The 27,630-nt window shown below is 40.2% G+C and overlaps 1 protein-coding gene across 1 annotated transcript in view; it reads left to right on the top strand.

The window, feature by feature from the left end:
- Positions 1-27,630, top strand: part of MRC2 (mannose receptor C type 2) — a 1,890,380-nt gene that overhangs the window by 1,716,614 nt on the left and 146,136 nt on the right. The window contains exons 25-27 of the mRNA XM_044055215.1: positions 14,835-15,003; positions 21,049-21,186; positions 24,061-24,183. Of these exons, the coding sequence (XP_043911150.1) occupies positions 14,835-15,003; positions 21,049-21,186; positions 24,061-24,183 (430 nt within the window). The remainder of the gene's footprint in view (positions 1-14,834; positions 15,004-21,048; positions 21,187-24,060; positions 24,184-27,630) is intronic.

Genomic DNA, 27,630 nt, shown 5'->3' with positions numbered 1-27,630 from the left:
TCATCTTAGACTTATTCTCTTCATGTTTCAAAACTTTCACTACATTTGGGTCTTGTGAGATCAGCAGATATGTATGTAGTTACACAATTGCAGATCTATACATGTAAACAATTTTGAGGAGACCCATACGTTGTTCAGAACACATAATATATAGTCTTGATATGCACTGAGTTTTATAAATCATTTGAAGAGCATGAAGCATCCTTCTTGTTTTCCTATCCAACACCTTTTGGGGCCAGTCAATCATTCCAAAACTGTAAGTTAGGACAGGAAGAGCAAACTGTTTTATAGCTTGGACTTTGTTCCTAGTAGTCAGTGCTGTTTTCAGTATTAAAGTCTTCTAAAATTTTCCTTACTGAGCTTTATTTGCATCTATTCATGTTTTATTGTGGATCCTTCATCATTGCTCAAATATTTATACCTTCTGTCTTGCTGAAGTTCTTTTATATCACATTCCTGTCCCAAACTGATGTTTTCTTGGTGCTACAACTTTCCTGCTTTACAGGTGGCTTTTGCATATTTATCAAGACCAAATGATATTCTTATATAGTCTGAAAAAGTTTTGACCACTTGCACTTGTGCTTTCAGTTTCTGTATACAGTTTTAAATCATCTACAAAAAGATGATGAGAAGTCTTTACACATTGTTGTTTTCTGGAAGCCAAATGAGCCAAATTGTAGCCATGACCTCATCTGTTAAGTCGACACTGCTCTTTTGTCATGCAGGTAAGGAGAGTTTTGCTCTTTTATTTGCAGGAGTTATGTGGCTCCCATGTGTGTGTCTGTGTGTGTCTACAATGCCCCGGTTAGGTATACCTGGTGGTTAGTGTTACACAGGCTCAAACAAGAGCCTGAAATCTTTACCCATACCACCACTTGTGATTCAGGGAGTTGAGCCCATATCTCTCCACTGTCCAGATTTTCACAGAATATTTGGCTCATACATTTGATCTGTTCCTTTTAAAACGTGTTTTTCTGGCAAATCAGTGAGAACTAAATTCACTAAATAATGATAGCTCTTTAAGTTTCAGTCTTCCTATCTTTCAGAAAATGCATGGTAACCCAAAATACTTTATTTTAGCAACTTTCTAAGATTATACAAGCAACATTAAAAATGTGTCCCTGGTTTTGGGCCTTTGACCCCACAAATAAATTTTAGGTTTTTCCAGATTTTTTGTGCTCCGAAGTTAAGAGATTTAGTTGATCGTCAAGTGGATTTTACAAGGAGCTGAGAGCTTCAGGGGAAGATAAGTTTAGTGCTACTTATGCTAAGTCTGTTTGCATTGTTAGTAGCACAACAGGTAGTATACTTGCTTTTGATGCAGAAGACTGTGGGTATTACTCCCACAGTATGCAGATGGATCTCTGATACTGTACTGTGTTGTACTTTAATGGGAGTGGATGCTGCAGTCCTATGAATGTCCTGCTCTGGATGAGTTACTTAGTAACTATGAACCTGTTATCAGTTTGCCATCCATTCCCCATTACAAAATTACTAGCTTATCATTTTTAATGTAGCATAGGCAATTTATTCTTCAAGGGCAACAGGCACTTTATTTGTAGACGAAACAATGAAATATAAAGTTGTTTGCTAGCAGCAACCTCTTCATTAGTTACAGATCCCTTTAATGTGGAATTTTTTCGATGACTTACTTCTGGACAGATTTTGCATATTTACTGATATTGGTGGATTGTAATAATAAGTTTGATTGGCCTTTTATGTATGAAATTTTCTGAAATGGGTAGTTTTGTCATTATTGGTTCATACATTTTGTTTCATTACTCACTAGAAGACTGTTCCAAACCACAAATTTAAAACACATTCTAACAAGTGGTGCTGTATTATACAAGGAATATAATTTAATACAATCAGGTTAATACAATCAAGAAGCTGAATCAAAGAAATGTATACATGTATGCTTGCTCACAGGATGCAGGAGATCAAAATAGGAGAAGAGACCAGTCACCAGTGGTGTCCCCAGGGTTCGGTGCTGAGAGTTTTTCTGTTTGGCATATACATCTCAAAAGTAAAAGGAAATGCCAAAGGGCTTTGGCTGACTAAGTTTGAGATGACTGCAAGTTAGGAGCAGTTATTGAATCCACAAATGACTTAACCATCATGCAGGAAGGTTTGTCCCAAACAATAACTGGTGCCAGAATCATGAATTGAAACTAAACTCAAAGAAATACATTATCATATCTTTTGGGAAGTCATCTACTCCAGGAAACTGCCAAATTGACAATGCCCCCTGAGAACTGACCTAGTTGTTTGGCATTTGGGAACTTGTGTGTATAGTGACCTAACTTTTGAGCAACATGTGCCCAGAGTCATAAGAAAGTCTTTTTATACTGCACAGCTTATAAACAAATTAATTGTGACTAGATCTAGAGATGTTATTGTCCCCCTTTACAAAGCCCTCATTAGGTCAATCATTTTGTATAATGCCCACTTTGGCATATATCTGTCCAGACCCATGCAACAATTGGAATATTCACAGAGATACTTTACTAAAAGGATACAAGTCCTAAACAGTAGGTCTTGCATGGACCACCTCAAAGATTTATCACTATACTCAGTATCCTACAGAGTGCTTAGAGGTGATGTGTCTGGCATACAAGGCATCCTCTGACCTAATACAGTTGGACCTACTGAACATCAGCAAGTCAAATGGCATCAAAAATACCCAGTTCAGTTATCTAAAGTGAATGTTACTTCGTTACTGTATTGCGGTCTCGGAGTTGGTATATTTAAGAAGGGGGCTTCGCCCCCCACATTTAGAAATAGTTTGTGATGTGCGTGTGTTGTGTGTGTGTTTCTCGGAACAACGATTTTTTCCCTGGGAAAAAAATCGCTGTTCGAAGTGTTCGAGATTGTAAGCTTTCGCTTACATGGGATTGATGAATCAGCTTTAACTTCTCCATTACTAATCCTCTTTTCTACTTTTCCTATTTTTGTATTGTAAAATTTTCCATGTATGGATGCCTTTGCCTGTATTTCTCTTCAAATATCTTTGGTGCTGTTCTTTTGCTTTCTCCTTTGCATAAATGTTGCTTAAATGTTGTTGTTGTTGTTGTGTTGTGTCTTTCGGCTTTTCCCGGTTCGGGGTCGCCACAGCAGAACTCCGGTCCGCTAATGATTGGCAGTTGATTTTTGCATGCCAAGTTGCCAGCCCTGACGCACAACCTTCAACGAAGGTACGCCCATTCACGCATGTCTCACACGCAGAAGACGCTCTAGCTGAGAATCGAACCGGACAATGTCTTACTGTGAGGCGACAGTGCTACCGCAGCACCACCACCGTATGTTGCTTAAATATAGCACCATATTAAATCTCTTTTTCTGTTCCATGTACATATCTCTTCTTGAGATGACTCCTGCTGCTCCTGTTTCTCTTTATTTTGGGAACTCGCTTTGCTGAGATATAAACTGTGTTAGACTTTTTATACTAAATCCTTCACTTTGTAGGTATTCCATAACTTCAACTTCTATTTTTTTAACTTCTACTTTATTAATCTTCTGCTTTACCTCCCCTCTTTTTTTTTTTTTCTTATTGTGTAATTTTCCATATCTGAATGCCTTTGCCTGTACTTCTCTTTGAATATATTCGGTGCTGCCTTTTTTTTTGTTTTGATTAATTTGGCTTTCTCCTTTGCACAAATATTGCATCATATCAGGTCTTTCTTTCCCATGTCCATGTTTCTTTTTTATACCTTTCAAAGGTCTCTACATTTTGTTCTTTATTTTTTCGCACTTAGTCGCTTCTTTTTCCAAGCGGCCAAAAGTTTCTTGGTCTGTATAATTGTTTTCATAAATCTGTTGTATTAATGAACACAAAATTTTATTTGAAGCTTCTGACAGTTTTTCTTGAGGGAGTGTTTTTCTTTCCTGTAATTTCTCTCTTAATGTTTTTGTATATCTTATGTTTGGAAATTCTGGGCCTGTTACATAATAGTAACAATACATATTTTTTTCTCATCCTCAATAGTCTACTCTATCGTTTTTATGGCTCTATTTTGGCCTATCAGTTTTGTGATTTTTGTGGACTACTGCTATCTTCTATAATGGGGGGGGGGCATCCTCCTCCTGGGCTTAACCTAGCCCCATTCTAGGGATGTTTCCGTGGCTTGAGGAGTCTACACTGTTATTCTTTCCAGTCCTGGCACCAGTGTGCCTACCAGGATTGGGCATTTTTTTCCTGGGTCTTGTGCTCCCAGCTTTTTTTTTAACCTATTTCTGTCCATGATATATGCTATACTCTCCTTTGCTTGCTGACTTATCTTCTGTCCATTTGGATCCCTAACTTTTCATGTTACTTGACTAATGTCAGATAAAGTTAATAACTATCACCCCTATGGCAAGCAGATACCTGGGGCTTTCAATCCTTATGTTTAACTTCTTTAGGCCCAGAACATGATGTTCCTAGCTATTGGTTCTGTGCTCGTTTTAATAGTAGAACATTCAAGTGTAGAGCTGACATTTTGGCTAAGCATTTTAGTAAGTCACTAAGGCCTTCACATACTATGTTGTCTACTGGTTGAGCTGAGGTTGATCTCCCTAGGTGTAAAAAGGAAAAGCTCCCAAAACTTAGGGTACTGGGTAACACTCTTTCGCCATTTGCCAGTCAACCTAGGCTTTTCGCCGAAGAATGGAAGACGTTTTTGCAGTCCCATCCAATGACCGAGTTTGTGGCACAGGCCTCTATTGAGACCCATTTGGAGTCCGATATGCCACCAGGTCCCTCTTCTTCTTTATGAGCTGAAGGACTTAGCTCGTCTGTTGAGTCTGAAGCAGCTTTCCAGGTTCTGGCTTCTGACGACTGCTCTAAAACTGACAAAGGGGTATCTGGAGTCTCTCATGTTCAGGAGATTGCCTCAGTTCACCATCCTTGGGATTTAGCTGTCCATCCATGTTCCAGCCCTAATGCAGACATTGCCCTCAGACCTAAACCTAAGGCCTCACATAAAAAGGCTGCATCCAGCTTGCCTCAACTGAGGCCTACTGGCTTCCAACCCCAAACACAGCCCTATCAACAAAACCTACCTATGTTGGCTGAAGATCTGATCTCCATAGTCTGGTCCAGATGCCTCCCTCCCTGTTAAAAGAAAGAGGGATACCCCAGAAGTCTTCTGATTCTTTTGATTATGAGGTTGTTAATGATGAATCCATCTTTTTGGGAAGGTTTATCTATTGCCTCCAGTGGGAATTCAGATTCTGAGGAGAACTTTGCATCAGCCTCCTCCTGAGGACATTTCCTTTGGGGAGACCTTACATACTCTAGGGGAACAATTTAAATGGGAAGCACAGGACTATACACAATCCTAGAAAAGGGTTAGGGAATTTCTAATTCTTCCTCACCATAAACCTCTTGCTGTCCCTCCAGTCTTAGTGTTGATGGATGATGTCTTGCTGGACCCTTCGTTGCATCCAGACTCCCTGCTCCCTTGCCCTGTGGAAATCTGATAGAGTTTACTTCATTCTTGATTCCCACTGACACCTTTTCAAGAACCTTTTTGCAGACCTTGAAGTAGTGACACAGATCCTTAAGGGGTCTAAAGCTAGTGCCTCCAAAAATCTCATGCCAACTGATAAAGAAATTAGAGCCTTAGACAGGTTTGGAAAGAAGCTCTATCCCTGTTCTAGCCTCATCATGAGCTCCCAGTTTCATATGGTGAAGTATCAGGAAACCATTTCAGATCAGATGAAGCAAAAACTGATGGGAGATTGAACATGAGGCCCTCCTCAAGGAACTGTTAGACTAGTGCAATTTCCAGTGTCAAGTAGCTAAGCAGTCCTTACACTGTGGCTATGAATCTCTGGAAGCTTCCAGCAGGGCAGCAGCCACAGGATCCATCATTAGAAGACATGCCTGGCTGATGGAACATTCCCTCCCTGAACATGTCATATCCAATCCTTGGATGCTCCTTTGGACAAAGATTTTCTTTTTGGCTCCAAGGCTGAAGTGGATAAGGCCAAGTCCATGCAAACCATCAAGAATTTTCTTCAGGTTCATCCTCCTTGTTTCAGCTGCAGTTACCCAGCCAAAAACTGGTCATTTCCAGACCCCCAGTCTAAGCCTAGACATAGGGGAGCAGAAAGAGAAAGGAGACAAAGGCAGCACCAGCATATGAGACAGTGGCAAGCAAATTCCACTAGACCTATAAGATCCCACCACCAGGGGACCCAGCAAGAAGGAATCATGACTCTTCCATGACACTTCTTTTCCCCCTCCCCTCAAGTCCCACCCTCCTTCCCTAACCCCCCTCAGACGAGGAGGATGGCTGTCTTTCTTCCTAAAAATTGAACCCTCATTATCAGGGATCAATGGGTACTGAAAATCACTCAAAGAGGTTACAGACTCAAACAGCCTCTAATTTGGTCAGGTTTCCCAGATATTCCACCAAACCAAAAGACAGTCATTAAAGCAAATACAGCTCCTGTGTACCAAAGGTTCTGTGGAACCAGTACCAAATTCATAACAAGGAAAAGATTTTTACTCTCAGCTTTTCCTAGTCCACAGAAAAGAGGGTACCTGGAGGCCAGTTCTGTGCCTGTCAAGGCTCAACAGGTTCTTGCAGGTACCCAAATTCAAAATGCTAACACTTCAAAAATTACTGCCCATGATCCCTCCCAACACTTTCGTGGTAACCTTAGATTTAAAGGATGCATACCTTCACATTCCCATAGAAAAATGTCACAGGAGGTTCTTGCATTTCAGAGCAGGTGTGAGGCAGTATCAGTTTTGGTCTGTGCCCTTTGGCTTGTCTCCTACATGCAAGGTTTTCGCAAAATGCTTAGCCCAAGTGATAGCCTTCTGCAGGTCAAAGGACATTCAGATTTACCCCTACTTATACCACTGCCTTATTCAAGCAACAGATCTAGAAAAAAATCAAAGCCAATCTGTTTTACATTCAATATATCCTGGCTTTACTATGGTTAGCTATCAGTGACCAAAAGTCTCAGACCATAACCACAAACAGGATTGTGTTTCTGGGGGCTTTGCTGGACTCATCACTTCAGAAAGCCTTCCTTGCTCCAGACAAGATTACCTTTCTAGCTCTGCACTTTCAAAAGCTCCTTGGCAGGAACTAACACACAGCCGTAGAGTCCCTCAGGGCCTTGGATTTCATGGCCTCTTGCATCCTTATGATCTCCTGGCCAGACTACATATGAGGAGGCTGCAGTGGTACCTCAGAAATGTGTGGTGCCAACATTCTCATTCCATCAGCTTTATGGTAAACTTCTTCCTTGTCTCAGGAAAGAGTTTGCCTGGTGGGCCTGAGCATGCTGCCTCAACCCAGTCCTTCTCCTCAGGTTCATCCTTCAGGACCAACTCTGACCATGGATGCTTGTAAATAGCCTGGGGAGCCCACTACAACAATTTCCAGACTCAGGGTAGATGACACTCCCAGTTCAAGGACAAACACATCAACCTAAAAGAACTGATGGCACTCCAGAAAGGTCTGATTGTCTTCAAAAACCAATGTAAACCACAATCACTCCTGGTAATGACAGACACTACCAGAGTTATGTGGTGCATTAACCAGCAGGGGGACTTGCTGTTACTCTCTTTGTCACCTATGAACTTTGGAAAACTGCAGACTCCCTAGGCCTGCACCTCATGGCACAATACCCACCAGGCAAAAACAATCAACTAGTGGATCACCTAAGCAGGAACCTATCAGACCTTTATGAGTGGTAACTGCACTGGGAAGTTTTTCTCAGCATAGCCAAAGAATGGGGTATGCCTGAGATAGACATTTTGCCACCAAAGTAAACACTTAATTGAAAATGTTTTGCTTAAGGACCAAAATAAGGTCAGCCTGGAAGACAAGATACCTTCACCTTACCTTGGACAGTCCTATTCCTCTGTACCTTACCCCAGTACCTTTGCTCTCCTGGGTACTGCTAAAGATAAGGGAAGAAGGTCCAAGATTCATTCTAATAGTCCCAGATTGGCCAAGTTAGCATTGGTATCTTGTATTGCTCTGAGTAAGCAATAAAGAATTGTGGTTGCTGCCCTCTTGATTGGACCTATTAACACAGAACAAGCACACTATCGTGCATCCCAGCCTCCTGAATGCTCTCAAACTGATAGCTTGGATGATACCTTGACCTCCTGGAGAGAGGCACCCTTCAATAAACAGGTTCTGGACATTCTAAAAGAAGCCAAGAGACTTAGCAAAAGAAAATCATACTCCACCAAATGGAAGAGATTCAATATATGGTGCAGACAAAAGGGCCAGTGCCCTCTGGAAGCTCAGATGCCTCTGATCCTTTCACACTAATCAAGATTTTTTGCCAAAGGACTTTCTTATTCCTCTATAAAGATTCACGGTTCAGCAATTTCAGCTTATCTGTCTTCTCCCATCCACTTATGAAACAGTTCCTGAGAGGGGTTATCCACATTCGACCCCCCCAAAGAAACCTCCTGTTCCCCCATGGGATCTGTTTCATTCTGGAGAGGCTCGCCCTCCTACCAGTTACACCAGCTGGCTCCACAGATACTAAATTCCTGACCTTGAAGACAGCTTTCCTACTAGTCATTACTTCAGCTAGAAGGGTTTCAGAGCTTCAGGCCCTTATGTATGTGGAACCTTTTATCACTTTCCACCCAGACAGAGTTTGTCTTAGGACCAACCCTTCCTTTTTGCCTAAAGTCATTACAGAGATCTCTCTAAACCAGACCATCCACTTGCCTACATTCTTTCCTAACCCTCGAAACAAGGGAGAAAGAATACTCCATAATTTGGATGTTCATAGGCAACTACATTACTACTTGGACAGAACAAAGAATGTCAGGAAATCTGACCAGCTTTCTGTGGTCTTTGCCTATAGCTCTGAGGAGAGACCAGTTTCTAAACAAACATTCTCCAGATGGATCTCCCACTGTGTCTGTTTTTGCTGCAGCCATCATGGAAAGAAACCACCAAACCCTGTGAGGACACATTCCACTTGGTCTTTTGCTACATCTACTGTTTTTCTAAAAGGGGGGTGTCCACTAAGGACATTTTGGAAGCTGATACCTGGTCCTCTGTGCATACATTCACCAAACATTATCACCTTCCCACCTTCTCCAAGTCTAGAGTGGGATTTGCCACTGACATCTTGCAGGGCATCCTTTCCTCTCATTAATCTTTCCATCCTCCCTCGTTTCAGCATTGGGAGTCATCCTATCAGCTACGACTGCAACAATGAAATGCAAAGAACATAGTACTGTTGTGTACACTTATCCTAAATGTCAATGCTTTTGTGTATTCACTGTTACAGTATTTTTCCCTGTTATTCCCCTCTTGCACCATGAGATTGGGGTGGTTATTCTTCTTTCTAGTTTCAGGTTGTCCCCTCCTCCTTCATACATACCCTAAAGTTTCTGAGCCTAGGAACCTACTAGAGTGCTCCTATCTGTTGGGGGCAAGAACGTCCGTCTGACTCCCTTTATAGCCAGGTGTCTTGATATCAGTCAGGGTGTCCGCCAGCTTCAGGAGGAGAAAATTATCTGGTAGTCAGGCTGGCCAAGGGCTTCCATGTTAGAAAAGTCTGAGTTATGACTGTAACAGTGAATAAACTTGAGCTTCTACATTTATGATAAGTGTACATAACTGTACTTTTTCAGGAAGTGTTGTTAGTTGTTAGTACCTAAACTAAATCTCACTGTTAGTGGGGTTTTTCTCCTCCTTAACAACATTCAGCTGACCTAGCTCTGCAGTGCCCCACATCCACACCACATCTATCGGCTACTCTTCTACCCCCTGATTACTCTAGGATTGCTGGGCTTGGTAGTGGATCCTAAGGGCGTCCTGAGAGCTCAGTTGTTTTTGCATCTGTCTAGGGGGTGTGTACTTTTACATTCCCTATCCTGTCTCCAGTGCTTGCCAGTTATGACCAAGGGCATCCCTCCCCTTTGACCCCCCCGGGACCATCATCCATAAACACCAACCCAACTATAAAGGGCATGCCCATCCATCCCTGATGCTCCATCAATTTCCCAATCCACTAATTGAACCTCTGTCACTTGGGCCATAGTTAGGGCTTTATCCCTCTGTCCGGCTACACTATTAGTGGTTTAGAACAAACAATACTGAAGCAAGCAAAACATGATTTAAAAGAATTTAAGAAGTTACTGAAAAGGTGAAATACAACTTACTGTCAATAGTTTGAATTACAGCAACTTAAGCAGGTCAAAAATCAGTATTTTGCTATCCATGCATTCAGGGATAACAGTTTGATTGTCAGTATATTAGAAGAATAATATTGAAACTATGTAATAAGCTGTTGGAAGTACAAAATTGACTTCTTCACCCAAAATTGTATACAGTCAAGAATTTTGTTAAGCTTTGATAAGAGGATAATAGGATTTATTTCAACACAACGTGTGCAATATCTTTTTGTAAAAACCCAATGAATTCTTATTTTTATGCATTACCATTACCCATAACTACAATGAAGATCTTCCTATAGTCTTCGCCAAAGACAGAATAAGGTATAGTGTGGAAATCTTAATCGAGCCCGTGTTGTAGCATTGTGTTAGTGCACTGCAGTGTTGTATTAGCAACACTGTTCATTTTCTCAAACAAATTCCAAACCAAAAGATAAAAAGGTCACAAAAACGAATCATTCAGTTAAAACTGCAAGAAAGACCCAGCCAAGCTAGGTCTCAACTGTGTAATACCTTAAACCTCCTGCATTGGAAGCCCATGGGATATATAAAAATGGGGTCTACTTCACTTGGCCTAAACCTCATCTAGCAGAATTTAATTTGACCGAGTCCAAATCACCTAATTTTCAAATTACAGAAAACTCATTTGACTGAATCTCATTTCACTGAATGTTAAGCCATAGATATGATGTGGGTTTCCCTTCACCTGTGACTTGTTTATGATAAAAAGAATTACTGTAACGTACAGTGCTGACTGTCAGAATACTGATAGTCATGTAGAAAGTGGTGGTGTAGCGTTTCTGAATGTGGGTATGTCTCTCTACATTTTTATGGGAAGTATCTAAAGTAATATGGTGGATGCTTTGTGCATTCCCAGCAGTAGTTGCAGCGTGGAGAGTACTGTAAGGCAAGTAAAAGGTATATGCCCTTTTCCCCACTGTAGTGCAATACTGAAGTTAGTATAGATAGTTAGGGGGGTGGGGGCCATTGCCCCCCACCTTGGGGGATGTGGGGGGCATAGCCCCCCCGCCTAGTTTGGTTTTATATTGTCCATTTTCTGTTAAGAGGGTAAGTACGTATTTTTTAAGTTCTGGAAGGAATTAGTCATTGGTGTTGTAAGTGTGCATGTCTATGGTATAAAATCTAATATTTTGAAATTCAGCATTGTAAGTTTTTGGTGAAATGAGATTCAGTCAAATGAGTTTTCAGTATTTTGAAAATTAGGTGATTTGGTGTCAGTCAAATGAAATTCTGCCAAATGAGTTTAGACAAAGTGAAGTAGACCCATAAAAAATACCTCTTAAGGGCATATCAGTGTTTCAGGTGCATGGCTTCTGAGTGCCTGTGACTTTTTACTTCTTAAGTCTTTATGAGTATGTTCAGGCTTGGGGTTTGGCTTTATTGGTCACACCAGTTATAGAATATAATGCCCCCTTTACTGGGTATCTAGCCAAAGACATCATGCACCAGAAAAGACTCCAGAATTTTTTAACTAAAGTCACTAAAGACCCTCAGGTACCAAAAACACAGTTCTCTCTAGGCAGAGCCCCTGTAACCCACAAATTGAACTTGGTGAACTTCGGTAAGCTTGACACACTGTCATTGTACTCTGCCTCCTATAGACTCATGCACAGAGGTTTATATGTAGCATCCAGCACTGTTAAGGACCCAAACTTCCTTTATCGTCCGCATCTTCCCAAAACAAATGGCTGCACAAACACTCAAGCTAATGACCTAAATATCCACAAACAAATAAATAAATAAGAAATGCTGGAAGAATGGATCTACTCAGTACTTCCCTCATCTCAAATAATCTTTTGTAACCTAGAAAACAGTGATGCTCTCAATTAAGGTAAGGAAGCACTGATGGTTGCACATAAATTCATCCTTGCCCTGACCTGTTTTGCCCTCCAGGGACAGATAATGACAACGTGATTGTGGTCTGTTGACTGACTGTGCCTTGTAAACTATACAAATCTGTTAGCTTAAGAGTATGCAAGTTGAACAGGTGGAAAATTAACTATGGGAATATGACATTTGACCTGTTACTGCTACCATTTAAATGCATTATTTAAAGTTAAACAATAGCTTGTGTTCTTGGTTTGTCAAAGCAGATTCACTGGTCGCATTTTACCATAAACTGTGGAAAAGGGTGTTGATACTGGAAAGCTATCACCCCCCTTTTGAAAAATGTGTGTGTGTATTTCTGTGTGAAGTAAGTATGGATAAGTTTCAGTTACTGTTGGTAAAACTGCACTGGAAGGCACTTAGTTTACACTAAGTTGGATAAAATCCTAGGGAGCCATACATTATAACTCAGATATGCAGCAGTGCAGATATACCATATTTCCTGAAGGCCAGTCTCCCCTTGCATATTAGATGACTTGTACAAGTCTGGATCGAGGGACTGTGTCTCTGGTCAGATCATGTATTTGGTGACACTGATGGATTTAGAGCTTGTATCATTAGATATTTTTAAGCAGATGTGGGATTCAAATCCCATACTATTACTACTACTACATCTTCACCATACCTGTATTCTCTCATATTCATGGTTGTGTCATCTTCATGTTGTTAGCCTGTTATATTTAGTGTGTGTGTGTGTGTGTGTGTGTGTGTGTGTGTGTGTGTGTGTGTGTGTGTGTGTGTGTGTGTGTGTGTGTGTCCGTGTATGCAGAGGTGCAGGGATTTTGCTCCCTAAAACAAACAGTAATTTTTGTGGGCTTTTTAGATTTTTGTACTCCCTTTTGTTTCCCATTTCCATATATTTTAAACTTCATATTTGGCAATATAGTGCAGCTTTACTTAATGAGGGATAAATAGGATGACATTCAATAAACTGAAATTTGATAGTCACATAAACCCACCCATCTTTTTGTTTTGAACAGAGGATCTCAAGTACTATGCATCCAGAATGAGAATAGAGTTAGGTAAAAATATAACCTCAAACCTCTTCTGTGACGATGCTACTCTCCTCGTCCGTGGCTGCCACCAATTGAAAGAGTGAATAAGTCACATAGGAAGGATAGCTACTGATAATTAGTACACTCCAGGTCTTCAGGTACTCAGCTGGCTGACACTGGTTTAGAGAAAAATGTGAGAATAAAAAGTGGTTAAACACCTGTAGTTACATGTTGACCCAGCTGCCTAACACAGATGGATAAAACCCTGCCTGCAAGCCCAATAACCCTGGATCAGTTAGTGACCTAGATGATGGTGGACCTGCTGAGGAAGAATATGACTGAGCGAATAATGCCCTATTACCCTCCCTGGATGGAAGGATGTAGCCTGATCCCCTGTTTTGCTGGCACCCAGTGGTAGCTGGTCTAATAGTAGGCAGCATTACTGGCTCAGCTGTGTGTACTTATTAAGTAGTTAGTACTTCATTTGTGCAGCGTGACTGTGGCTGGATACAGACAAGTACGTGTACGTGCATTGCTGGCCAGACTTGTGAGTCAGCATGCAGGCTCTGCTGCTGTTAAAAGAAGAGGGGGCTAGGGAAAACAATGCACCAAGATGGCTACCTAAAACATGGCTTCCTCAGATTTGCTTTTGCTAAAGAGTTGATAATGGAAGGACTGTTGTCTGTAAGGTGGTTGGTTAGAAAAAGACTCAAGTAAAACATGAAAAAACAAGAAACTAACAAGTAAAACAAAGTAATATTTGATTGTGGTAATTGCTTAGATCCTTGCAGTGGAAAATTTGTGTATGAGAAGTCAGGACAAAATTATTTTCTGACCCCGTGAATGAATGGATGGGTGCGAAAGGTAACCAGGTTTTGTTGGAAAGCAATGACAAGCTACTTCCAGGTATGAGTACATATTTTTTCTAACTTAATCCATTGTACACTTGAAGAGGTCTACAGAAAATGCTGTAGCCCAGCCATACATGGTGTGCTCTTGTAGCACTTGGAATATGGGACATTTAGGTGCAGCAAAATATTGCACAAGCAGAGTGCAAGGTCTCCCCAAGAGGTCACTAACAAGAGTCTATATCCAAAACATTGAAGGAACATAGAAATAAAGTCACAGCTGCTACAACTCTCAGTTCTATAAATGAGATGAGGGATGATTTGTGTAGCATAAAGAGATTATATGACTCCCTCACCTGTCTCTCCCCTACCTTTTTCTTTGTAAAGTAAATAACTGGATGTCTGTGTCAGGACAAGAGGTAGAGAGAGTTATCAGTTTGTCAGATATCTGATTTTTTTCATTTATTATTAGGTTAAGTATTTTACAAGAAAACACTTTAAGATGTCTTTTTTTTTGGGGGGGGGGTTACTTTAGGCCATTGTATATAAACTTGTTAAACTGTCTATAATCAGGCGATAGCCTTTTACAGTAGATTATTCTCATATGTGTTTCCTGTTACATAACAAATCATTTATTCTAATTAAATGTACATGGATACCCAGAGTATAAGATGGTGCCTATCCTTTTTATGAGTATTTTATATTTTTTGTGTAATTGTGTAGCAACTGTAAAATTAGTAAGCGAAAAGGAAAAACAATGCATGTGACCCAGATGTTATTCCTGTCTCACTTCTCAGTCTGAGTAAAGAAAGAAATGTGTATAGTATAAGGTACGAAAATATAAATTAGTGTATTGTTGTTTACTGCCGTGAAGTAATAAAATTGAAGTTCATATTTTATTGATGATGATTTGTTATGTTTCTCTAGGGAGGACAAGACTTCTCCTGGCTACATGAGGGTCAGCCTTCCTACGTGTACTGGCAGGATGGAGAGCCCAGACAGACTACTGGGTGTGCCTACATGGATGTGGACGGAATGTGGAAAGTAACAAACTGTGAGAAGAAACAGCAGGGTGCAGTCTGTCTGCTCAACAAAAGTACGCTTGTTATCCCTACCAGGAAGTAACATTTTTAATGTAGAGCTATATATCTGGGTTTGTTATATTAAATGGTCATACTTTCTGCTTAAGCACATACACAGCAGGCAAGCAGACACACACATGGATACGTACACAAAAATGCACATCTACACACACACACACACACACACACACACACGTATATGCATGTTTGTGTGTCTATGTGTGTATATATATATATATATAGAGAGAGAGAGAGAGAGAGAGAGACGCACACACACACACACACACTTACACACACAAAAACACATATAGTTATACATTGAAAAGTACATAAAGCTGCACTTTACTTACTTCAAATAAGAAAAAGTTGAAAGGTCATTATTTTGAGGACTGTTAAAGAAGTCATGGGTATCTTATTCAGAAGTTTTAACTATCCCAAAAGTGATACCTCTGCTTAACTTTCATTATTTCTTTCCCTAACTGGTTTTAACAAAATGAATCAAAAAAGTGAAACCACAGATGCTTTGTATGTTGGTACATTCACCTTTCTGCCATTTACTAATCAGATAGTATAAATGACCAACCAAATTTTTTAGCAATGACATAAGCCAAATGCCTAGCTAGGAAAACTAATTAAAATGCTGTAACATAGGAAAGCACTTACATCACAACTCATTATAATGTAGTAACAAGGAACTTAAATAGTCTCTTTCACTGGCATTTGAAGAGAGTCAGGGCAAAACATCATAGCTAAACAGCACAAATAGTGACTGCAAATGTTATAATTATACAATATAAGGATGTTGTGCTGCCTTGTTCAGAAGTGTTGTTGTGACGTGTAAGCCTGGTGTTCACCTCATGGTAAACATTTCTAATTTGAGCCCATCCTTCCACAGTGCTGTGCCACAAAGTGATGCAGCACCGCCATGGGCATGGGCTATCTCTCTGGCTGAAAATGTTAATTTGGCATTCCAGGGAAGCAGCCTATTCTAATTAGCCATGTACTATCCTTGTGGAAATGGCTGTGGTAAGGCATTTACACAGCTGAGTGATTCAGTGAGTCATTTAGCTACATAAGTTACCTCTGCGAGCCATGTTACTGAACATAGCCAAAAGCTCTCATTCCCCTGGTCATATTGGAGGTAAATGCCTGGTAGTTAAGTAAGCAAATAGTCATGTGGGGATGTGCATTGTGTGTGTGTGTGTGTGTGTGTGTGTGTGTGTGTGTGTGTGTGCGTGTGTGCGTGTGTGCGTGTGTGTGTGTGTGTGTGTGTGTGTGTGTGTGTGTGTGTGTGTGTGAGGTGTGTGTGTGTGTGTGTGTGTGTGTGTGTGTGTGTGTGTGTGTGTGTGTGTGTGTGTGTGTGTGTGTGTGTGTGTGTGTGTGTGTGTGTGTGTATATGTATAGGTATGAGTGAGTGTGTCAGTGAGTGTGATTGTGTGTGGGGTGGGTGGAGGGCTGTTACAGTCTCCATAGTCCCCTGAACTAACAAGCAAATCCTGAAATATTGGGGAGTGGGGAACACTAGACACCAGGAATACACTTAATATTGTGCCCAAAAAGCATTTAAAGAGGAAATAAAACAATGTTTTGCAGCCTGAAAGACATGGGGCTGGTGGAACACTAGACAGAGGGAATATGCTTCATATCATGCCCTAAAGATACTTAAGAAGAAAGTTAAACAGAATTTTGTACCACAAAAGAAATAGAATGGGGGAACACTAGACACCAGGGCTTCCCTATATAATTTACACTATAGGCACTTAAAAAATTTCAAACTCTGTACCCTCAGCACTTACACACAGCTTTTTAGCTGAATGTTACTCCTGTGCATCACCACTAGATACCAGGGATATTTGTAACGTATTACCTTACATCATTGAAAAAAAAGTAAAATAAAAGTCTCTGGGGGGAGGGGCTCAAACCCTCTACACTTGATACAGAAAGTAGCTTGCCAGGGAGAAGCCGAACCCTGTATGCTAACTGAGAAGCTAGTGCAGCCGGGTGTTTCTACATAATAAGTATGAAACTGTAATGTCTGGCATTATTCAGTGCTTGCCATGGTTTGTAAATTATGAGGGACAGGGCAGGTAGCAGAGACAACACCAGGAAGGTTTTATGAAATCAGGGACAGTTGAGAGAAATGTGATGTGTCCATGGTGTGGAAGTCTTCAAGTCAACGCTAGGAGGAACAGTTGACAATACTAAGGAGAATTTTTAAACTATTACATGAATTCAGTTAAAAAGTTAACAGAGCAGTAAGTCTGTGATGGGTCCCTGTTCTGGGCCAGCAATCAAGGATACTCAATCCTTACCACTGACTCCGGTGAGGGATGGTCACTAAGAGCAAAGATGATTCACACAGTATTGTATGTATGTATGTATGACCAAAGCAGCAAGGCTTTCAGGAGTGACCACTGTGTCACTAAAACAAGTATAAGTACTATCAAAATGTTAAATGTATTCTCTAAAGGACCAGCCACAATGAAATGTATCAAAATATTTAATGATGAGTAATAAAACAGAAAACAAGTTTGATAGTTTCTGACAGATGCAGAAAACAATGCTTAACTATTTTCACTAAATCTCCGACTGACTAAAGAATTACTGTTCCCTCACTACTTACTAAAGCAAGGCAAACTGATGTGTGCTGAGTGTCTTACCACAGCAAAAGCCAGATGATGCCTCTCCTTGTCTGTGTGGATGTGTGAGATATATATCCTGTCAGAAATCTCTTCTGTCAGGTTCCAAAATGCTGCTGAAAGAGTTCCAAAGAAACCTGATTCTGGTTAGAGGATGACATCAACTCTGGTCACCTGACACTGGTACAATACACACAGACAAGTTTGCTACATTCTGTGGCAGCATCTGAAAGCTATAACACAATTTCAAACTTTTCACCCTTCCAGGGTTCTCTGATGAACATACTCATTGGATCAGTTACAACAGTACAACCTAATACACATGCATATATTCTTTCTGTACAGCAGGACCTACTGTTGATGCATTTTTAACATAAGTAATTTTACAAATATATTTTTAACTCAAACATCTGTACAAGACAGTGTGATAACCAAATAACATAACATGCTTTACAAAACTCCGGATAGCTGTGCTGGTATATGTACATATGCACTGCCCTACTCTCCTTGGCACAGATGGCACTACCTCATATCATCACAAGGTCTAACATCACAATGCACCTTATGAACAGTAAGAATGAACTGAAGTGTCTGCCATTATTGACTGACTGTAAGGATCTCTGAATTATGAGGGCAGGGACAAAGAATAAGAAGAGGCATCAGTGATCTGTCAAGTCAGGGACAGGTAAGGTGTGTGTGTGTGTGTGTGTGTGTGTGTGTGTGTGTGTGTGTCTGTGTCAGCACTATGCATGGGCTGCCAATGTTGGCCACCATATTGCAGTACCACAAGAAGTGCTGATTTCACCCATGGTAGTTAAGGGCAATTCAGAGACATGAAAATTAGACAATAATGAGGTATTTCCTGATTGTGGCTAATGTGTCTCTGAATCACATTTTCCCACTTGCAAAAACAGTCCATTTTGGCTGAATACCCAGGAGTGTGTATTTGTATTTGCATAACCAATCCTTTGTTGTATAGCCTGTCTGTAAAGGGATTATCTGACTAAATGGCAGTAGGAAATTCCAAGCTTGTGCTGCTGTACTAGAAGTTAGTGTGCTTCCAGTGTCTGACGGTATCTGTGCATTAAGGAGAGACAGCCATCCTGCTTTCCTTCCAGTCCTGTCACTAAACTGAAGTAATCCCATGAACATGAAAGTGCTCAGAGGAAACTGCTTTTCAAAGAAACAGCAGTTAGTGTTGTCCTTAGGACAGCAGAAGCATCTGAAGCACCAGAAGCTAAAGTCAGAATCTCGCCTTTACGGTACCTTTTGTCTACTGAAATTCTGAGGGAATATAACTGAGATCCTTAGAAATGGGAAACTACAAGTATAAATGAGGGGGATGCATATTAAATCCCTTACTCTAGAGTGCAATGATCTCAGAGGTAGTAGCAGGCATGTGTAGGGTACAGCCCTTTAACACTGGGGATACAGGGCCAGAGCCCCTGTCAAAAATGCTTTAAAGGTGTAACAGTGAGTTTGCATTTTTTTATATTTGTTGAGCTCATTATTCAGGTTTGGAAATGTGAGAATTCTCAGTATTGAGTCTTGCATTTCTGATTGAGAGGGCCACAAAGAACACAGAGAGGCGGCCAATTTGTGACTCTCAAAGTATTTGGGGGGGTTTTGATTAATTTAACAAAAAGACATCCAAGAACAAGCAGATATGATCTACGCATTTATTTTATTAACTTTTGTCAATTAGATAGGCGTGTGTTCTAATCAAGTACTAATTTTCAGCTGCAGCTCAAACCAGTGGACTTGCAAAAGTAACAGATTTTGATTTCTAGTTACGTAGACCATTAAAGGACACTTGTATTTAAGCTTTGTTAGGTTTATGCATGCAGCTGCAGTAATATATCCGGTACATCATGGGATGCCAGGTGTACAGAGACCACTCTAATACTAGGGTTTTAGATTAGGTGAAACACCGACCTCTTGTTTATTCTTGCAAGACAGTAATTAATGTGAACTGAAATGATTATCAGGATGGAAGGAAGGCTGCTCCATGTCTAAGGGACAGAGGACAGTCGCTAGCTGCTGAGGATATATTCTGTTATTTCTAGGAGTTACCAAAGCACATTATCCATAACATAGTACTCATAGGTAAGGCTGTTGACCCTAACCCCAAGCAGGATGCACCTATCAAATTTGAATGAAATGCACAAATGGCATCAACGTCACTTTTCTTGTAAGAAAAATTATGTTCGTTATAGTAGGAACAGGAGGCTACAAGTGCTTTCATCTGTCTGTTTTGTAAGACTTCTTCAGAAAACAAAGGTGTTCTGAAGAAGTCTTACGATAGACGAAAGTGCTCAATTTTTTAAGGTGAATAAAACTTTAATTTTTTACTGTGTTTATACTTTGTTGGATTTTCTTGTTTTGGAGGCTGGTGTTTGGTTTATTGGGAAATGAAGGCACAGGAGGCTTCTGTTTTTATTGTAATTAGTGTAATTTGTGTAAGAATAGTGCAGATTCATCTAGGTTTCTTATAAGGTGATCAGAGCTGTTCTCTAAATGGGACACAGAACAAATCAAGTAGTTCATTCATGATGTTTTCTGAAGTGTAGTGTTACCAGACCACACTGTTCATTTTAGGAAACATTATACCCCATTTAGGTGGTTTAATAAGGTGGTATTAAATCTTGCAAAAGTGCCAGAACTGGGCATAATCCTTTTTATCACCAGGCAGTCAGTCAGTTTCATTTACCTCTATATTGACATTGCAACCAGTTAAGCAGCATGATTTTATATGCATCCCCCATTCACTTTCTTCTAACATACTGCCATATAACTTGGAGAATGCTAGTAAAGGGAGCAGCTTGAAAACAGAAAGCTGCAGGTATTGGTTTAAAAAGCTTCAAAGGATATTTCAAAAGTGAAAAAAAATTGTTTGTGTATGCTGAAGGTGGTTACTGCCATATGAGTGGCAGATGCCTTCCACAGCTGTTGGAAACACTATAGAAAGACAATGCTCTCTGCTGGAATCTTACCTGTTTATCAGGGTAATAACTCATTGTGGTGTTGAGCCTGAATCCATTCTCCCTACAGAAAGATCATTGTTCCTTAGGATTTACCTGTCTATGAACAGTGCCATATTACTTCTTAACAAATGATCTTCACCAGTAAAGCTAAGTTTGCTGTCAGTTGCCCATTGTAAAAATTTACTTTTTACTTATTTACTTAATTTTTGTTTTCCAATTAAGTGAACTGCCCCAGGGACCATTTTCAGCCTTCATCTAAGCCATGATAAGCAAGGACGATAAACATTACAGAATTTTAAAAAGCGCACACAAAAACAGAATAAATAATACAGTAACAAATCTCAAACTGACAATAAGAGAGTAATGCAATGTATCTTGAGACTGAAGTTTATATTATTTAATGTGTGTGTATTCCTTCCGTTCACTTTTCTTACAGAACCTGTTGATACTCATAAAGGAAAGTGTCCTACTCCTGTAGGAAATTCATCATGGATCTCGTTCAGGGACTATTGCTATGGCTTCCACTTGGAAGTCCAGGTGCCACCAAAAGAAGCAGCGCAACGTTGTCAGAAAGGTAAAACATTTAACTCTTCTTCTTTTGTTGCCATTTTTTGTTTTACATCTTCGGGTTCCATACAGTCTGAAGTGATGCAATTTAGTAATTATTTTTAAATTGTGACTACAGTTCTCAAAATGTAGCTTGAACATAAAACAAGGACCAAAGTACCACCACGTCTAGTAAGCATACAGTAAGCCAGCCATGGCAAATAATATCTTCAATGGATAATGCATCTCTTAATGTCAAACAGCCCAATGATGACAATGCTTTGCTGTTGGGAAGATGCACTGTGTGCCATTGATTAGTCCCATAATTCCTTCAGGCACTGACACATGACCTTGCCTGTACAAGCATTTGAAGTGTAGCACAGAGTTTCTGATGTCCATAGAGATAAAAGTTCAGAATACCTCATCTGTCTGAATGCTGTTCATCTCATACAACCTTACCATAGTTTTCTTTATCTGTGTTTCAGAATGACTGGCCATATAGCAGATTTGCTTGCACAAGTTAATCTGATTTTGTTGGAATCTTTGTATGAAGCACAATTTGAAAATAATTTCATTGTCATTAGATATCAGAATGATATAGATGGGCCTCAGTCCAGTGGCGAAGAGGGAATAAAGGTTTGACTTCAGTCCTTTTGGCCATGATTCGTATAGTGGCCTGTGCAGTGAAAGGCTGACAAAGGGAGTGAGTAGCCAATGCCAGCTTACCTCTTGTGTATTACTGCACCTGTCACTCCAGCATGAGTGCTGAGGAATTGCTGGTAGTAGCAGCTGTGTTGGTGTGGTTCATGCCACATGTAGAGTGAAGAGATCATGCCTAGATATGAACATGCAAGCTGATGACACCGGCCACTCTGTGGAAGGAGTTATGTGGAAAGAGAGCGGACTGTTACAGCTCTACCTGTCAATTTCAAAGTGGAATAAACGCCTGATAAGCAATTACCACAGTCAAGGATTAAATGGGCTATTGGGATCTCACCTAGACTGAGGAAAGAATGGGCAGTCTGTCGCCCTAGATGAGGGAAAAACGATTTGATAGAAGGCTGGCTTGGGAATCCCAGTTATGAGGATGAATTACCACCCAGGTGATTTATATGAGAATTTGCTTTTCTAATAATTTAAGAATGGTGGCAAATTACAGTTGTAAAATCTAATCTTACTCAGAAGATGTCTATTGGGAACAATGTGTTCCCAAGATGCAATCAAATTCTGGACATCTGGTACATGGTGTATGAGATTGGGTGACATATGCAGAACAAATTAATTTAAATGAATGGTTGCTTGAAAAAAAGCAATCCTCTGTAAAAAAAATAAATAAATAAATAAAAGGCGGAGTTGGCCCAGTAGAAAAAAAAACTCCTGCAGTGGCAGAGAACCAGGTTTTGAAGGTGAATAACTGTGAACTCAAAGGACAATAAAACCATTTCAGCATAGTCTTTTCATAAGGAAAGTTGCCTGCATTTGATAAAACAGCAGCAGTTGTTATTCTGGTTTGTGAAACATCAGCAGTAGTTACTGTTTATCTTTGCAAATGCATGAAGCAATAGCAGTTGTTATTGTCATGGATAATGATCACAGAAAACAGAGTAGCTTTTCTGTGTTGTGGCCTTTGCAAAGACATCCCAATTTTGGGGAAATAAGTGAGTAAATCACCCAGTGCAATAACACAGTGAAGGAGCATTCTCAGGCCTCTTGTAACCTCCTGTTATATTTTTGAAAACCCTTTTACAATGAGGGGGAGGTATAAGCAAGGCTGTGGAAGACGTGGCAGTTTGAAGTCTTGGAAATGGACAGATGAGCTCATCTACAGGTACATGTTTTTGTCAAGAGACATGCATTTCAAGTACTAAAAATAAGTGAAAAGATCCAGTCAGACTGGAAGTTACAGTTGAGAAGAAGCATTCCAAAATGTGTGACAGTGTTGACACTGGGTAAAGGGTTAGGGTATTCATGAAGATGTCTGAGTCCAGAGTGTGGTAAATGAAGCCTAATGTATAGAAGCAGAAGTACAGTTATACAGGCAAAGAATCTGTTAATGTACATAACAGCAACAGAGTCATGCCATAAGAATTAAATGAAAAGCAGTCAGCATTTGTTTTATTTCCTCTTCAACTAAGGTCTTTGTCAGTAACCCTTTGTTGCCCAGATAGGCTTAGTTTTAAGGCTAGATTGGTTGCATGTTCCTTACAGCCTTGGGCTCATCCTCAGATTTGACAGGCTAAGTCAGAGTCCACACTGATCTATTGTAGCAGTGCAGGTAACACCATCTGGGGCTGTAAGAGGGAAGGGAGCCTGGATATTACTGACCATTACCATTGTCCCTACAGCACTTTATTTCTCAAGTTTTTACTCTCTTGTGGAAGTCTTTTAATCACATCATTAAATCCATAGGCTGTTAGCTGCTTCCTTCACATGTTCAAATGTGGTACAACTTACGGAAGTCACATGATAGCATTGCAATACAACATTAAACTGTTTTCCCTGACTTGTAAGATAGTAAAGACAGCTATACCAACTGCAAGAGAAGAAGTTGAGAAGCTGGAGCTGTGGAGGTTCAGAAGAAATGTCAAAGCACTTTTCATTGAAAGTTGGCTTTTAATAGCCTTACAGCATATACAATACCGGTCACTGTGTTGGAGTTCCTTTGAACTTGGGTGATACAATCTTTGTCAGAGTTGAATTAATTTAAAAGGACCCTTGATTGAGTGTTATCCCATTTTCATGGTTACCAAAGAAATAAACATTCAAACTAGAGTAGCTAATGTATTTGGAAAACAGGATCATATGATTATATTTCTAATGCCATTGTTGTGTATATTTCCTTCATAAATGAGTACATATTTTTGTACTACTGATATTTTTTCTCTTCTGTTGTGTTTTTCAGATTTAGGTGCTAAGCTTCTTTCCATCATGGATGAAACCGAGAATGTCTTTGTCTGGGAGCACCTACAGACGTATGAGACACAGATGATTGGAGCCTGGCTTGGAATGACATACAGCACCAAAGGTAAGACATTACAAATAGATCCTCTGTGGAAAGGGTTTTGCTGTGGTTCATGTATAAGAATAATGATAGCTTTCCATGCATTCCACCTCCTGGCATCCGCAGGACAAGAGTTACATGGCTTCAGTTAGTCTTTCTGCAGAGAAAGTAGCTACCATTGAGCCTGGAGACCATGACTGCAGCAGGTAAGTTTGCAAAGTTATTGAAGTGACACATCAGGATGCCTTTATTGCTTCAGAGCGGAAGACCTTTACTTGAATTCTGTCTTTGGCAGTCCGTGTATTTCAATTGCGTCTGTGGCATTAACATTTTGTGTATGTTCTTATAAGAAAGATTAGAATGATAGCTGTGTTACCCTTCTGGTATACGGACCATGTAAAAGTGGAAGTGAGGGAGGGAGGGTTGGTATAATGGTAAAGGTCTTTACTTTACAGATACAAGGTACAGGGTTTAATTCTGACTTCTGATTATTGGCTAGGCTTGTAATAGTCTGCAGACTGATAGTCTAGTATTTGCCTGTTTAACCTTTTGGAACCTGGGACTGGTGCATTACAGACAGTAAAGAGAAAAAACTCAAATGCATTCCTAAAGTTCATTGATAAAATGTCAAAAAAACATGGAGACTCAGCTGTTCACTTTAATGTAAAAGGAAACTAATGATTGCTAAACTGAAATAGGATGTGAAACTAACACACACACATGACATTTGAAAGGATGACATACCCAGACAAACCATGAGTAGAGCCAGTAGGTGGATATTGTTTATGTTGAAGGTATCCAAAGCATGTGAACACCTGTGCAGAGTCACTTCAACAAGAATCCAGGCCCCCTAACTGTAGTGGTATGTCCTTTCTATTTCTGTACTATATGATGGAGGTAAAGAGTTCAAGTAAGACGCGGGGAGCAGAGTAGATGCAGCATTTATCAATCACTTCTTATTGAATAGGGTTTGAATATGTTCTTAATAAGGAAACACTGATGATTACAGTCAAGTGGATGAGGATGCCCATCCTGGAGCACTCCCTCAGAAAAAGTGTTGATTCTTGAATAGTAAGGACTTTGGTTTGTGGAGCAAATTCTGGCAGTGGCTTAGGAAGATGGTCGGTGATAATATTCTGTGTTTAATTAAACTGTAAGCTGTTGGAAAACTTTTGGTAACTGATGTCAATATGGGTTAAATGTTGTCACATTTCCTTTATAATTCCAGTAAGTGTTTTTTAATAAGCATGTATTGGTGTGCAGCAAATACAATGACTTAAGTTTTTGTGGCTTATTATTAGCCTCTGCTTCATTATTTCTAGTGCTGCTGGCTGCTGGAGCTCATTGAAATTATTGTCTTGGGTACTGCAGTTTTTGTGCTTTAATGCAGCTCCTTTAATCACCATCATCACTTTCTAAACTCTTTGACCTGGTGACAACATGCAGAAAAGTGTAGACCAGGTTTTCCTATCAACAGCAGTAGTCCTATGGAAGCCTCACACATACTGAAAGACATAATCCCTCCAACAGTCCTGGGTCTGCCCTGGAACCTCCTCTCAGTAAGCTTTACCTGGTAAACCTCCCATGGAAGGTGCTTACTCCAACACTCTTGGTTCTGTTTTGAGATCTCATATACATTATCCTCATAAAATGCCCAAACCACTTCAGCTGACTCCTTTCAGTATGGAGCAACAGTGGCTTTGCTCTGAGCTCCTCCCAGATTTTTGGACTCCTCACTATGTCATGGTGGAAGGAACATCATTTCTGCTGCCTGTTTCTGGGACATCATTATGTTGGCCACTACCCATAACTCATGGCCATAGGTGACTACAGGGATGTGGACTAATCAGTGAATTGATAACTTTGTCATGTGACTTAGCTGCTGCTTCCCCATTGTAATCCAGCAGAATCCCCCATAACCTCACTTATAGCTGTTTTTTCATTTATCTAGAGAAAACAGTAAACATTTTTTTTCTGAGAATAATGAACTCTTATTTGAAGGTGCTGATTTTCATCCCAGCTACATCAAATTCATGAACAAGTCACTCTGTACATTCTAGAGATCATAGTCATGTGAGGCTAAGAAGAGTAAAATCATCTGCAAACAAAAAATGCAACCCTCCAGTCCCCAAATTAGATATTATCCAGATCTTAGCTGCATTTTGACATCCTGTCTATGAAAATCAAAAAAAAAAAAAAAAAAGAGCAGACATGATATACCTTTGATACCATGAACGTACTCAATGCAGATATAACTTTTATCCTACAAATATCAGGGCTAGGTGGCTTGCAGCAGCCCTGGAGCCCCATCCAGCTGTTGCACTTCCCACAATACATTCTGTCATGTGCCTTTTCTTACTCCACAAACCACACACAGACAGCTTTGGCAAACTCTAGTTATGCCCTCAATGTCTTTGCAAAGACAGAGAGCCAGTTCATGGTTTCAAGGCCATGACAGAACCCACATTGCTCCTTCTGAATCACGGACTTACCTGTTCGATAAAGTTGCCTTTCCATTACCATAGCATAAGTTTTTTTTTTCAGGAGACAGATGAGTGTATTTCCTCTGTAACTGATGCATGCTTTCCTGTTCCCTTTTCTAAAAATGGAGCCCACTACCCAGTAGCATGGCTGGCTTCTGTAGTTCTTGCCACTGATAACTGTGCTGCCACTCCACCTCCCTAACTCTTCATTTGAAGATCAGAAAAAGAGGTCTGCTCCTTGCAGTGGTAGATATGCTAGACAGATGACAGGTACATGTACCCCAATCGATCTCTTCAATGGAAGAGGAAAAAGAAAGTCAGTGATCTAGTGGTTAGGTCCTGCTGCTTCTTCCTACCCCTCTTCAGGTGCGGAGCATTTAAAAAATACTCCATGACTGGGTAACAGAGGCTTGTGAAATGCAGGAGCAAATCAGGCCCTATTTCATTGCCCTGGCTCTGCCCTTCCTTCCTTACATTTTACCTGGAAGAAAAAAAAGAAAAACTTTTTTTTTTCTTTGAAATTGTAGCAAGCAATTGCTACATTTAATGATATGCATGGATCCTTACACTGCTAAGATTTTAGTTAAAGAAAAACAGAGAGAGAGAGAATTGTTTTTATTTTTATTTAAAACTGTAACAAACTACTTGCTACATTTGTAGCAAGCAGTTGCTACAGACAGATTATTCCCTGAGTGGAGTGCTACAGTGCTCAGACTTTAATTAAAAAAATATATTTAAAACTGTAGCAAACTGCTTGCTATTGTAGCAACTAATGCTTCAGCTTAATTTGGACAACACAGAGAGTGCTACATTGTTCAGGTATGACCACAAGTGCAGTACTGGCTTTTAAAAGCTGGTGTACCCTCAAGCATGATCAAGATAGGATGTCTGAGGTCGTGCCTCCTAACACTTTGCACTTGGGGCAGTTGTCCCCTTCACCCCCTTCATCCCAACCAAGCTAGGCTACGTCTGCTACCCTTGTCTTCCA

This window comes from Protopterus annectens, chromosome 13.part0 (assembly GCF_019279795.1).
Source record: "Protopterus annectens isolate FY-2018-M chromosome 13.part0, PAN1.0, whole genome shotgun sequence".
Lineage (NCBI taxonomy): Eukaryota > Metazoa > Chordata > Ceratodontiformes > Protopteridae > Protopterus > Protopterus annectens.
Note: the sequence above shows the minus strand (reverse complement) of the source record. Positions and strands in the feature narration are given on the sequence as shown.